Here is a 13,598-nt window from a genome sequence, read left to right on the forward strand (position 1 = left end):
ATATTCTCTCTGAACAATTCAGAAGCACATGCAGGGCACCAAAGCTTCTTGTTTTCATGCCCTGCCAGCTCTCCCAGTTGGAGCAGCATGAGGCTGCTCCTGTCCCATTTGTTGGCTTTTGGGTTTTTTTCCTTGAGTTGTTAAGTTCATGGATGCTTGTGAAGAAACAAGAGGGAGGAAGGATGTGAATGATGATTTGAGATAAAAGCTTGAGGATTTCAGTGGCATTTCTGGCCACTGTGCCATGCTGGGTGGTTCATTCCTCCTGTCTAAATCTGACTTCTCTGTACTGGTGTCTGGAGTCTTGTCTGTAATGGGCAGATGTCCTGGTTGCTTGCTTTTTTTTAGGTATTTGCAGAGCTGCTCTCAAGTGCAAGCAATAAAAAAACCAGAATTGTGGAGTTCTAGAAACCATGGAGATAAAGAGACACAATTGAGAATATTTGAGAATGTATGAAAAATACCAGCAAAGTAAATAGCAATGATGCTGAGGCCTTAGAGGCAAGAATTGGAAATGGCCTTAGGGTGGGAGGAAAGAAGAGTTTAATTTTCTTCTCCATGTGGAATTCCCATGCTTCTCACTCCTTTGGGAAGATCAGTGATCAACATCCTTCAGATCAAAAAGAAATTCTCATGGAATGCCTTGTTGAGGTTTTCCACTGTGAAAAATACACAGTGAAAAAATCCTGCTACTGGCTGAATTTGGCATCAAGATTATTCTGTAGTTTTTAGGAAAAAAAAAAAGTCTGTACTTTGTAACAGATGTTATTCTGCTATGTTAGAGAAATATTTGGAGAGCCTTAATGCTGAATTTCTCCCTCTGTTACTGATTTTGCTGAAATGTCCTTGCTCTGTCACTCCATTCTGCTGGTTCAGAACTGAACCCCCTCTGAGTGACTCTTCTTTCTCACTCTTTTGTCTCTGAAGACTTTGTGCTAGACCTTTAGAGCTAGCACAGAAAAAAAAAATGGTTAGAGCCTTTTTCCATTCTCATTTTGTGCCTTAGCCGTGGCTCTGCTGGTCAGGCTGGGCACTTTTGCTAAGACAGCTCTTTCAGCTGGTTTTAAACCTGGGCTTTCCTAGGCCCTTTCCTAGGTTATGATGAATTGCTGCTGGTAATTAATCAGGGTATAACATCTACTTGAATGCTGGGGTTAATTGTTTTGGGTTGTTTTTTTTCTAAAGCAATCTCTGCCTTATTACTGTACTGTAAGAAAGTAATTCTGATCTCAGAAGTGTTAACAGAAGTGAATAATAACTCTCCTGGCAAGAGGGACGTTACTTAAATGTAAATGGAGCCCGGTGTTGATTGCAAGGCTGCAGCCAATATTATTTTGTAGGAAAACAAGCTGGTTTGTATGTCACACTTGCTTTCAGTTCATGCACTGCAGACTCCTCTTCTGAAATCCTGATGCATTTTAATTAACTTTCTTCATCATCTTGACATAGCTATACCATAGCCTGATCGCTTTTCTTCTGAAGTCCTTGTGAAGGGAGCTGGACAAGGTAAGGAAGAATTAACTTCTGCTTTGATCTTTTGAAATGGTGTTTCACACAGTGTACTTTTTAAATTTAGTTATTCTGGGATGATTTAAAGATTGTCATTGTTCATTGTGTTTTTTTAAGCATATTTGAAAACTTTCCTGAGTTGGTTGATGGGCTTTTAAAAGACATTCAGCAAAATCTCCTCCAGAGATGCACAATTTCTAGGTGCTTCTCCTGCAGTGTTCCCTATTCCAGCAACCCTAAGTAGTGAAGGGTTCCTGTTCTGTTTTTGTTTCTCCTTAATTAGTTGTGTCTTTTAGTCCTCCTACTTTGGAAGGTTTAAAATTGGCTGTGAGAGCTTGTATAATGCCAGGCAAAGTACACAGACTAATGTAATGTATCTGAAGTGACTTTATGTATAAATAGGCAGTTGCAAGAAAAATGCTTGAAACACTGCATTCCAAGCTCACTTGCTGTAAATGCTTCCACAGGATGTATTATTAATACATTTTGGTGCTGCTGAAGCTGTAATATCACCATGCATTACAGCAATATCTGTGACATAAGTGACAGCTTTCATCACTTATAAAAGTACGCTCCAGTACATGCAGGGATCTCGCCTTTAGACTCCAACTGCAGTGATTGCATCTGGCAGTTGCATATGGTGAAACTTAGCTACTGCCCTTTTAATTAAATTATAGTGGGAGCTTGATGATCAGCTGAGTTTCACAGGAAAATAACAGAAATGGGACTTACTGCAAGGAAGGAAATTTGTGGTACGTGCAAGAGCAGGCAAGGAGTTGTTCTTGTGTCTAAAATAACTGATTGCAGTGTTCTATCTCTGCTGCTTCTGATGGAAAGAGACTATTACAGAATTAGATCTCGCCCTTCCTTTCCCAGATAGCCCTAAAGAAATCTGAGGGAGGAAAAGGAATGCTGCTGTCTCTTTTGGGGCATCTTCCCTGGATGGCTGCACCCTGAGTGGAGTACTGCATTGGTCTTTTCACTGAAAAGTCAAGTCATTGCAGAGTCACACGTTGTAGAGTGTGTCAGAATTGGTTCTGGAGAGCCTCTGAGAGCCACTCCTGTGTCTGGGCACTGTCCCTCCTTCCAGCAGTCAGGTCAGCATCTTCACCCCCAGATGAATGTGCCAGAGACCTCGTTCAGAGAGCTGTGCAGGACTGACACCCCTCACCGGGGCAGGAATGGATGTGAAACCACCACAACCAAGCAGGCTGTGCCTAACTAAGATAATTCTGTGGAATTTGCCAGGTGAACCCCCTTTTGGGCTGCCGGAAGCAGATCCTGTGTAGTATTTCCCTCTCAAGCTTAAAGCTCTCCCCAGTCAGACTGTGTTGGCTTTGTCAGATGAGCCACAGGCACTCCCCCAGTTCCGAACCTTTTAGAATCCCCAAGTTCCATAATGCTTCAAATTTTCTCCTTCTCAGAGCTTGTGGGTTTTGCGTTTTCTTATTTATAGCTCTTACTTTGTGGGGCACACTGGAGCTGTCAAAAATAAGGCATTCTGCCAAAGTATTTCTAAAAATTTGTTTCTCTTAGACAGAAGAAACAAACAGAGAAATTGCATATGAGTCCTCCCAATTGCAGGCCTTAGAGCAGTGGATTTGGAAACAAGACCACCTTTTTTAATTGTCTAGACATGTATTTAGATGTTCGCTTTAGGCTATTCAAATTTAAGTATTTTGGACATGGCTTCTCAGCATCTCTTTTTATTTTTTAATTAGAGCTGAGGGAATATGCTTGAGGAAGCGCAATTAAGACAACTTTGGCTTGCATAATTGCCTCAGCAGGTTAGTGAGTCAGTGCCAAGCTCCATGAAAGTTTAAAAACATTTGGGATTCAATGGAAAAAAATTGTCAATATGAAATTCTTCAGTGTAGCATTTGCCTTTCAGGGTTTCTCAATGCTCCTGGTGCCATGGGGTCACTTAAAAAGCAGGAATAAAGAATCCTGAAGGGCATGACTTGGCTGTGTGTTGGAGAGTAAGGTTTTAGTGTGGTCCAAACACTTCCTATGGAATGCCTATTCCTTGTCTTAGTCACTCTATACTGGAGTTTTAAACACCCCACTATTTCCTATATCATTATTGTGCTGCTCTCTAATGAAATTAACCTCAAGGTTTCCTCCTCCAGAAGGCAATGACACCATAATTGACAGATGGTGACAAAATCCCTTAACTTATTAATAATGTTTGTGCAGATTCAGATAGAGATGTCATTGCACTGGACAAACTGATTCCAACTCAGTGGTTCCACATGTGTCTGTAGAGTCCCTGCTTGGCAAGGTCAGATGCTCACATAGGCTAAGGGTAAACATTTTTCAGGGATAAACATTGTTTTGCAGCAGAGAAAATGTAAGTCTGTCCCCTAACAAGAAGGAGCTGCCTTGCTGGCTAAATGGAACACATGTCACAGCGAGCAGTGATGTGCCTGCCTGCTGTCCAAGGAATGCAGAATTTCCCAGGCATGTCACCACTTCCAGGGACTGCACTGCTGATCCCCAAAGTACTTTGTAGATCCCTTCCTGTGCTGCCTGCACTGTCCTCAATAGCCAGTTGGTTATCTATTAAGTTGTAGCTTGAGGCATTTAATGGCTATTTAGTTATTTTCCCATTTCCTTGGCTGTACTCTGCTGGTTCTAAGCAGCAGCACCTCCTGAGTTGTGTGTGTGGTGCTGTGAGGGTTGGTGTTTGATTTATTTGATTTGCTGGTGTCATCCCCAGGCAGGCTCTGTGTGCAGCCCCACGTGTGAGCACATCCCAGTGAGCTGGGTGAGCACTGTGGATCCCAGCAGGATGTTTGATCCTTGCACTGCTATCCCCTGCACACCTGCCTGTTGTCCTGGCTGTGGAAAAATTACTTCTGAGGTGGAGCCAGCTCAGGTTTGGGCTTTATTTCACAGTTCCTGTGCTGGAGGGAGAGAGGGGCTGAGTTCTGGGGAGGAAAAGGGAGATGAGCACAGTGAGCAGCTGATGGGAGCAAATGTCACGTTACTTCTGTGGGGGTTTGTTGTGGTAAAACCACAAGGTTCTGGAGGTGAGAATGCTTTTGCTCCAGTGGTGCTGGCTGGAAGTGCAATTTTTCCCCAGTCTTCAAATAAAAATCTGGGAGGTTGTATTGCTGGACAAAGCAGAAGGGACTGAAAAGGCCATTCTTGTGTTGCTCTGCAGTGGATCAGGTGGGTTTGTAAGCAGCTCGAGGTTTGTGGCAGCAGCCACATTCCCCTGTTGTTGTAGGGCCTGAGGCAAGCCTGAACTAGCTGGGAGCAAATCATGGACATCTCTGGGAGCCTCCTCTGCACATCCTTCAGGGTAGCCATGACAACCATCCCTGGTCTGGAGAACAGCTGAGGCTCTCACCCACTGCTCCTGCATCCCCTGGGCTGGGCTGGGGCTCAGGGGTTCTTCGTGAGGGGAACTTGTGTTCATTGTCTAAGCTCTGTTCATTTTCCAAGCTGTTATTATTGGTTCGGTGGTGCCTCTCTCTGGTATTTATTGGTAGATGTGATTGCCAACAAGAAATCATTCAGAGTAAAGTTGCCTGCAGCAATTGTCATATTTAACAACTGGCAAAGCAGTAGTGGCTGAATTGCACCAAACTCACATCCTTCCATAATTCACCTGCCACAAGCATGGCACTGTTCTGGTTGGGTCTGGGGGAAGGAGAATCCCCCAGTTCCTGCCTGCATCCACAGTGGGTTTTTCCCCTGACCCAGCAGGTCTTGTTCCCTGAGCAAATCCGTCTGTTGCTTTATCAAATTGTTCTGCCAGACTTCTGTCTGCTCCTGCAGCTGCTCTTTGCAGGAGACAATGTAATCAGTGCTGTTACCACACTTGTTTTCCTCCCAGGGTTTTTTTTTTTAACACACTGATCAGGAATCAGCAGTTTTTCTCATTTGTACTTCCCACACCTTTGGTGTTTAGCTTGCAGGTAGCCAAGAGTAATCTCGAAGGCAACTAATCTTAGTTTAGTCTCTGTGTGCTGAGGAATCAAGGCAATGTATCACAGCTTTATTTTGTAGGTTTTTAAAACCATAAATTAGTTTCTTTATAAAACCCTCTGTAAAGGTGTAAAAGAAAAGGAAATTATAACCCATTTTTTCAACCTGTCTGACAAGTACAAGCTACTAGATTTCAACCCTTAATTGAATTTTTGGCACCTTCCTACGCCGAGTCCAGGTCTCGCTGTTTCAAAATCCGTGGTACCTCATGTCTGTGAACTCACTTGGAGTTTGTTGATAGGATATCTCAAAATATCTCAGCTTACAGAGAGCGCCTGCCCCTTCTGCATTTTACTGGAACCGAATAGTTCAGAGTTTGTGGGTGTGAGGGGGCGAATTTGTTCTGCTTCCTCTTAGTCATCCCAGCCTTATGCCGGGGAGAGGCAGGAGCTGGAGAAGCAGTCCTGTATTTATCAGATGGATGTTTTTCCTCAGCCATCACAAGGATGGGTGTCCCTTGTGCCCATGCACATCTGGGCTGGCCCCAGGGCAGGCGAGCAGCAGCCCTGAGCTGGTTGTGGCCACTTGGGGAAATGTGCTGGGCTGACTTCTGGGGCTGGTGATATCTTTGCAGGTGTTTTCTGAAATGCTGAATTAAAAAGTTTCCTGGGAATTGAACCAGGTCTGACCTCAATGCCAGTACCTGTTGAAGGATGGAGATCTGGAATTTTGTTTGTTTTAGTGTTCCATCACTGCTTTTTTCCCCTGAGAATAGTTGCAAGCCAGAACAAAACTGATATGCTCTGACAAACCTCTGTAGCAAGTGAGGATTTGTGATACACAACTGATTTTCTAGAAGAGGCTGTAGCAAGGAGAAATTGTTTGCACTGATTCCTTGATTGCCTGGTAGGAGAAAGGTGTTTGTACATCAATTACTGAAATCAAACAAAACTCAGAATCTGTCTGACACACCCTCAAATGAGAAGTTCATACCTTTGGCTTTAATTACTGTATGGCTGAGGAGTGCACACATTTTTAACAGCTTTTTTAAAACTCTTGTATTTAGCCAGTGAAAGCAAAACCTACACGGTAACATTTGAAACTGATGATTGTTGATTTTTAAACATTGTTCAGTGGGGACATTGACTCCTTTCCCACTGCTGCAGGATTATTTAACCAGATTGCATTGATGCAGATCAGCAGTGACAGACTGTACTGGGGATGTCTGAGGAAGACAGAAAAGTCTGACTAAAATTTTGATGATACTCCTAGGGACTGTTTAAGTTCCTGGATGTGCATTACATAATGTTCAGCTTCATTTGCTTCACTCGAAGTGTGTTTGTGAGTGGGGTCCAGGCAATTTAAAGATGCTCTCAGTGCTGCTGCAGTGACATTCCAGGGTGTGGGCTCTGACTGGAGGGAGATGCTGAGAAGGAAGATGCTGCTCCAGAATCAGTCCCAGCTCTTGGTGGGACCCAGCCCTCCTGCCTGAGGAAGCACAGACCCCAAAGTAATCCAGCCTGCAGCCAGGCAGGATCAGAGGAGCAGGAGCTGCTCTGGCTGGAATGATAATTAAGAGCTGGATTCCCAGTTGACAGCAGAGCAGTGTGAGCAGGAGCCAGAAGTGTGAGAGGAATTGAACTGAGGAATTTACCACAGACGTTTCCCATTAGATGGATGAGATGAGACCATTTTCACACTGGCTGGCAAGGATTGATCTGTGGTGTTTTACAGCCTCCTCCCCACTGATCAGCACCCACAGATCTTTGCTTTAAAGCACCTTCCCTTGCATTGGACTCATTCATTTATTTTTGTATTTTCACTTTGGAGAGCATTGCCAGCAAAGGAGCTGATAAATTCTCTGCCTGTATCCATGTGTTCATTCCTGCCTCCCTATCTTCCTTTTCCCTTGGTGTCTGTATGAGGAACTTCACTGTGAACTTCATTAGAAAGCCTCTCTAGACTAAAATGATGTGGAAGGGCTGGGGAGGAAATCAAAATTGTTTGGGTTTAATTCATTCCTACTGGGAGCTTCTATTCTGCACAGTTCAGCCTCTTGTGTTGCCATCAGTGGGATTTGGCTTGTAGTTAAAAACATAAGTTTGGTACTTTGTCTTGTTAAGAGCATTTCAGTGTAAATTTTATTTGTCTCCATCTATTTTCTGTCCAACTAAATAATGAAAAGTAATATAACATAATTACTTCACATGAGGAGCTTTTGGTGAGTGGTCACAAAGAAATATGATTTTGATTTGTATGTAATGTTGGGGTTCCAGCATTGTCTAATAACTAGTATTTTATTACCTTTCAGACAGTCTGACCTGCATGTTAAACACTTAATTAAGATGTATAAATTTCTCCCCTCCTTCCCCTGTGCAATTATTTAAGCCTGTCTGGCAGTAGTACATAGGACAGAGATCAGTGATGGAGTGCTGAGCAGCTGCCTCTGCAACTGCAAGGCTGGGGAACTTCCCTTTCTGAAAATTGCAGATTATTTCACATCTGTTTTAACCACGTCAGGTCTCCAAGTGAGCACAAGCTGCTCTTGATCCAGGAGTGGAAAGCTTCAGCTCTCTGTGTAATTGCATCCACACTGAGCTGCACAACTTGTTTGTATAGATTAGAGTGGGAGAGCTCCCAAATTTGGGCTCATCCTCAACAAAAGCAAGATGAGCTCCTGCTTATCTATTTCCTGAGTGCCGTTTTTGGTGCCACTGTAGACCTGTGTGAGGGAGCTTTGTTGAGCTTTTCTTGCCTTGTGCAGCTTTTAGGATAAGAGAATAATACCTGTGCTCAGTCTATCACCGTGATGTGCTGGCTCAAGTCTTATGTAACTCTGGCAGAGGCATGCTCCAGGGCTTTTAAATAAAGAAATCTACAATGCCCATGATCACAGAGAAATCCAGTTATTTTCTATTGCAGAAACCCTAATATCCTTAAGTCAATAATTAATAAATGGGTAGGTTAAAAAAAAAAAGTACTGCTATTAAGCAGTTTTGTTGGGGAAGTTTGTGGCGTGTTGATAATGTTTGGGGTTATAAATAGTGTCTCAGTGTTCCTGAAATAAATAATGATGGTCAGACTGGTGTTTTGTGCTGGGTGGTTCTGTCAGTGCACTGGAACATGCAGGCAGAAGGATTAAAGCTGGTGCTTTAGGCTTCTATGAATTTTCTGTGCTGTTCCTAAATAGAATAAGAGCCTTCAGTGGACATTTTTGCTGTCTTACCAAGAATCAGAGGAAGATTGATCAAGTAATCCACAGAAGTGAAGTGATGCCACCACAGGTAATTTATTGGAAATTTAGGAAGGGGAATATTTCTTACATATGTGGAAAGGAGATGAGGGGCAGGGGAGAGAGGCAAGGCTCTCCTTTTCCCCTGAACCATGTGGCATTGCTGCTCTGGCTCATCTCTTCAATTTTCTCAGTTCAGGACTGAACAAAAGGCTGATGGAGGCTGGGGGACAGGAGGAATCTTAACTAGTGCTGGCACCAGTGGCTGCCAAGGCACGTGTGTGTACCCTGTTGTTCTTTGTATTTTCTCAGCTATAAAATGCGAGTAATAACACTTAAATTATGGATCATTCAGCGCCGTGTGAGTGAATTAGATAATGCTACATAGGCCTTTGAAGATGAAATGCAGAATATAAATGTTGTATAAAGCTCGCTTTGTGCCATGTCTATAAAACCTGGTAATGCAGCCCCAGGATTGCTGGGAAGCATAAGGAGAGGCACTTGGGCTGGCTGCATGCAAATTGATTCTGTGGAGCAGCAGCATTCACACAAATCTGGGCTGTGCTGACGAGCCCTGCAGCCTGGCACAACAACTTGTAAACACTTGTGGATAAAGCTCTGAGCCTTGTCCTGTCCAGCCCCCTGCTTCAGGAGGATTTGCTCTGCTTGCCTTGGAGACAGAGAGGCAGAGGGAAGGAGCTGAAACGGGAGCTCTGGTGGTTGCTGTTTCTCACCCAAGGCTTGCAGCAGTAGTGGGTCGCATGCCAAGGTAGCAGAGAGTTTAAAGGGAAATAAAAATGGAAGGATGGAGTTACACATTCCCTGCTCCAGGAGCTGGAATTCTACTATCAGTAGTTGTGTGAGCTAAACTGGGGTAGAGTGAGAACTGTTGCTTACCCCAGAGCATTTCAGCAGAGCTTGGGGGATGGATTAGTCAGAAGCATCACCCTTTTTTAAATTTAGTTTCCTTCCTTATTCCCACTGTTGGATCTTTCTCACTGTACAGTGCCTTTATCCTCTGAGCGGGGGTTGACTCCCAGCTAGCAGAGCTACCCAACTTCTCACTGTTATTTACTAACAAAAGGGGTTTATTTGGTAACTAAGGCATGATTGATATTTTTTTTTGTTCAAAGAATTTTTGGCTGCTTGCCACATGTCTTGTAACTGAGCAACATCATGGAACAGTAACTTTGTCACGGGTGTCAGGGAGCTCTCTCGCAGTGTTTGAAAAAGTTTTACCTGTTGGGGGCTTCAAGTGACTTAGATAAATAACTTCCATCTTACTAGAAGGTCAGATGAAAGAAATAGCAGATTTCGGGGTCTTCTTGGTGGAAAAGTGCAGAAACACAGACCAGTTCCAGGTCAGCCCTGCTGAACAGCCCCAGTTCCAAAGGGAAGGAGGGAAGGGGTTGCTGTCTTTGGGGTCTTTTCTGTAGAAATGTGAGTGTTTTGTTGGTCTGGGGCTGGAAGATTTCACAAACATACCATTACATAAGGGAGGAGGTTGCTTTTGTGTGAAAATACATCATTAGTTCTGTTTTAATAGTGTCTCCTCCCAGTAACTGCATTGTGCATTGAACTCTAGGCATGTTCTTCCCCCAGATTTAAGACTAAAAGTTGACTGTTTTTCTTTCTCTCAAGTTGAATTTTATATTATCCAACAATTTTATTTTGTCTCAAATTTACCTTGCAGACCTTAAAATCTCAAGTCATGTATTTCCTTGGGCTGCTGTCTCTGCTCGCTTTGCAAAGCGAAGCCTTCAAGACCAACATTCCTGATGAAACCATTGCTGAGCTGTCTGTGAACGTTTACAACCAGCTGCGAGCCAGCAGGGAGGATGAGAACATCCTGTTCTCCCCTCTGAGCATTGCCATAGCCATGGGCATGGTGGAGCTGGGAGCCCATGGAACCACCTTGAAGGAAATCCGGCATTCCATGGGCTTTGACAGCTTGAAAAACGGTGAGGCCTTTTCATCTTTTTGTCTTAGAGAAACAAGAGCAAGGGTGGGAACAGCCTACTGGTGTCCTTGGGTTATAAATCACTGGATTTCTTGGTGGCTTTGGTGGGCAGGCTCAAAAGTGTGGGTTCTGCATGAGCTGAGAGGTGCTGACATAAAATCCTGGCTGGGGTACCTGACCCTTCAACAACTGCAGCTCATCTTGGTTTCCAAAATAAACTTGCCTTGGCCTCTAAAAAGAGAAGATTTTTAGGAACATCCTTTTGAGGGATTATAGTGAAAGCTGGTAAGGAAAGCAATAGTTTCAGCAAAATTGCTTCTATTGATGTCCAAGTAACTGCTTTGAAACCTGAATGAAATTTCTTACTCATGCCATGTGCTGGACTTTGGAATCTTCAGTGGAAGGATCTTGGGGAGGAATTTCTGAACACAGACATCGAGCTGTGTTTGTCAGAGCCACTGCAGAGCTGATGGCTCTCTGTGGAGGCTGCAGCACCAATTGAATTCTACATTTTGTCTCTAAAACAATAATCAATTATCCCTTAGCTTAATGGGGGGAGTTGTGCAATTGGTTTTTCCTGGGCTGCTCACTATTCTGGGATATGAGTGGCATTCAGTGAAACTGTTCCCATGATTTCTGCTTGAAATACATCATTGCCATCAGTTTTAAGGTTTATTTTGTTGGGTTTTAAATTAAAAATTTCACCTTCAGGCATATGATGCAGCTTCCTATTTTAAAGCAGACTGCTTTAATCCTGTTCAGGATTCCTCATTACCTGCCAAGGAGGCTCTGCTGCCCCACTAAGGATCCTGGGAAATTCTAGACCTGCTTCTGGCATAGAAGAGGCTGTGGAGGTCCTTAGTTTCACGATTTTGAGTTCATTTTTCAATTAAACAACTGGCATTTAAGATGGAACAAAGTTCTGTTAAGAATTTCTAGTGGCAAGATTTAGAAATGGAACCTGTAAGAAGAATTTTTTTAATTGCTATTTTGGTGTAGAGAAGATTTCCATTGATAGCTTTGCTTCTGATGGGACTCAAATGTGTCATTAATTAAACTAATTATACCTAGTAGAAAAAACAGTCTCTAAGTAATTTGATCTTGGAGATTATTCCTTCAGATCTCAAGGTGTGTGTAGGTTTAGGAACAAGTTTGTTTAAAAAAGATGGCTTTCCTTCGCATCAAACATTTTGGTGAATTTTCAGCAGAAAAGCCATGGAATAATTTTCCTTTCTGAACCACTGAAGGTGTTTTTCCTTCCCCAGGTGAAGAGTTTGCCTTCCTGAAGGAGCTTTCTGACATGGCAACTGCTGAAGAAAGTCACTACGTGCTGGACATCGCCAACTCCCTCTACGTGCAGAATGGGTTCCATGTCAGTGACAAATTCCTGCAGCTGGTGAAAAAATACTTTAAAGCCGAAGTAGAGAATGTAGATTTCAGCCAAAGTGCAGCTGTTGCTACTCAGATCAATAAATGGGTGGAGAATCACACAAATAGTAAGTGCGTGTGATCCTTTTGTGCACTTCCTGCAGGAAGTGTTTCTGCTTCCAGGCTTGTGCAGTGGTGTTGGGTTGGTGCTTTGGCTTTTATCTGTTCTGTCTGAGACTCAAGTGTCTCCTCCCAGGAGAAGAATTCTAGTATTTCTATTTTTTCCTGTGTAGGAATGATCTGTCATAAGTAATATTAGTCATTGTTAATCATGTGGCAGCTATTTGAATATTTGTTCTCTGGTCTTACCATCTGTAACATTTATTGAATGAGACTCTTTTAATGGTAGGCATTTTAATAGTATTTAATTTTTTTTTTTGCAAAAGTATTATTGCTAGTGGCAGAAAAGTTGCCTGCAGAGGGGTTATTGGCTTGTGCTTTGGGTATGTGGAGTATCACTCCTCCTCTGAGGAGCTCATACTCACAAGGTACTGAGAAATAGAATAGTGGGGAATAAAAAGCTAATTTTGAACCACAAAATCAGAGTGTATAATGTAATATTTTGCAGCGTGAGGAAACGAGATAGCATGTTGAGAGGGTAGTTGATTTTAGGAACGCTGTCAACAGTTTCACAACACAAATTTGCAGCAGGGGAGTTAAGCACAAAATTACTGTTGTAAATATGCACATTGAGAGCTGCAGGATGCTGCTTGGCTTGGCAGCTCCCAGAGAGGTGGCATTTCCTGGATCCATGCAGAGTCCCAATATCTGGGAGTCTCCTGGTGTGGGGATCAAAGCATGTTCTCATTCTGGTTCCCCTGGCCCACTCTGAAGGTTGAGATTTTGGGAGTAATTCAGGGAGGTCTGGCTCTGACACAGTTGTACCACTGGGAATTTGGAGGGATTGGAATCACCTGGAAGGAATTAACACATCCCCATGAAGTCTGAGCACTTAATCCATAATTCCTTCTGGAAAAGCACAGCTCCAAAGTGGAAAAGCACCTTCTGTAATGCTTTTATTCCCTTTTGAAAACGGTCTGGCTTGTTCCAAGGGAGCACAGCAGCCATTCTGTTCCTAACAAACTGCCCTTCCTCTCAGGCTGCAGAAATAGCTGGGTGGAAGTGCTGCAGCAGATTGCAGAAGGTTTCCATGGATGTGGTGTCTGTCAGAGGGAAAAGGAAAAGCAGGGCCCACCAGGGCAGCTGGGGGGCTCTTGGTGTCAGGTTGGGATGGTTCCAGTCCCTCTGCTGGTCCCCTTCTCTCTGATTTCCCCCTTGGGAAAGGGACACAGCATGGGCAGGCTTCAGTTCCAGCCTGTTCAGCATGTTGGGAGGCTCAGAGCAGAAAACAGAACCATCAAAGGTTCCTCTGGGCAGGAAAATTCTTAACATCTCATTAATGTGTTAACAAGATGTGGCTGGAAAAACAAAGAAATATGAGTACCAAATAGAAATTTGGAAATGTTTTCCTTCTTAGTTTTCCTTTTGTTTTTTTTTCCATCTCCAAGTGAGTATTGGCCACACCTCCCTCCT

The 13,598-nt window shown here is 43.4% G+C and overlaps 1 protein-coding gene across 1 annotated transcript in view; it reads left to right on the plus strand.

Annotated features, from left to right (window-relative positions):
- SERPINI1 (serpin family I member 1) overlaps window positions 1–13,598 on the plus strand; it is a 44,273-nt gene that overhangs the window by 12,966 nt on the left and 17,709 nt on the right. The window contains exons 2-3 of the mRNA XM_064385183.1: window positions 10,371–10,638; window positions 11,903–12,133. Of these exons, the coding sequence (XP_064241253.1) occupies window positions 10,389–10,638; window positions 11,903–12,133 (481 nt within the window). The 5' untranslated portion in view covers window positions 10,371–10,388. The remainder of the gene's footprint in view (window positions 1–10,370; window positions 10,639–11,902; window positions 12,134–13,598) is intronic.

This window comes from Passer domesticus, chromosome 11 (assembly GCF_036417665.1).
Source record: "Passer domesticus isolate bPasDom1 chromosome 11, bPasDom1.hap1, whole genome shotgun sequence".
NCBI lineage: Eukaryota > Metazoa > Chordata > Aves > Passeriformes > Passeridae > Passer > Passer domesticus.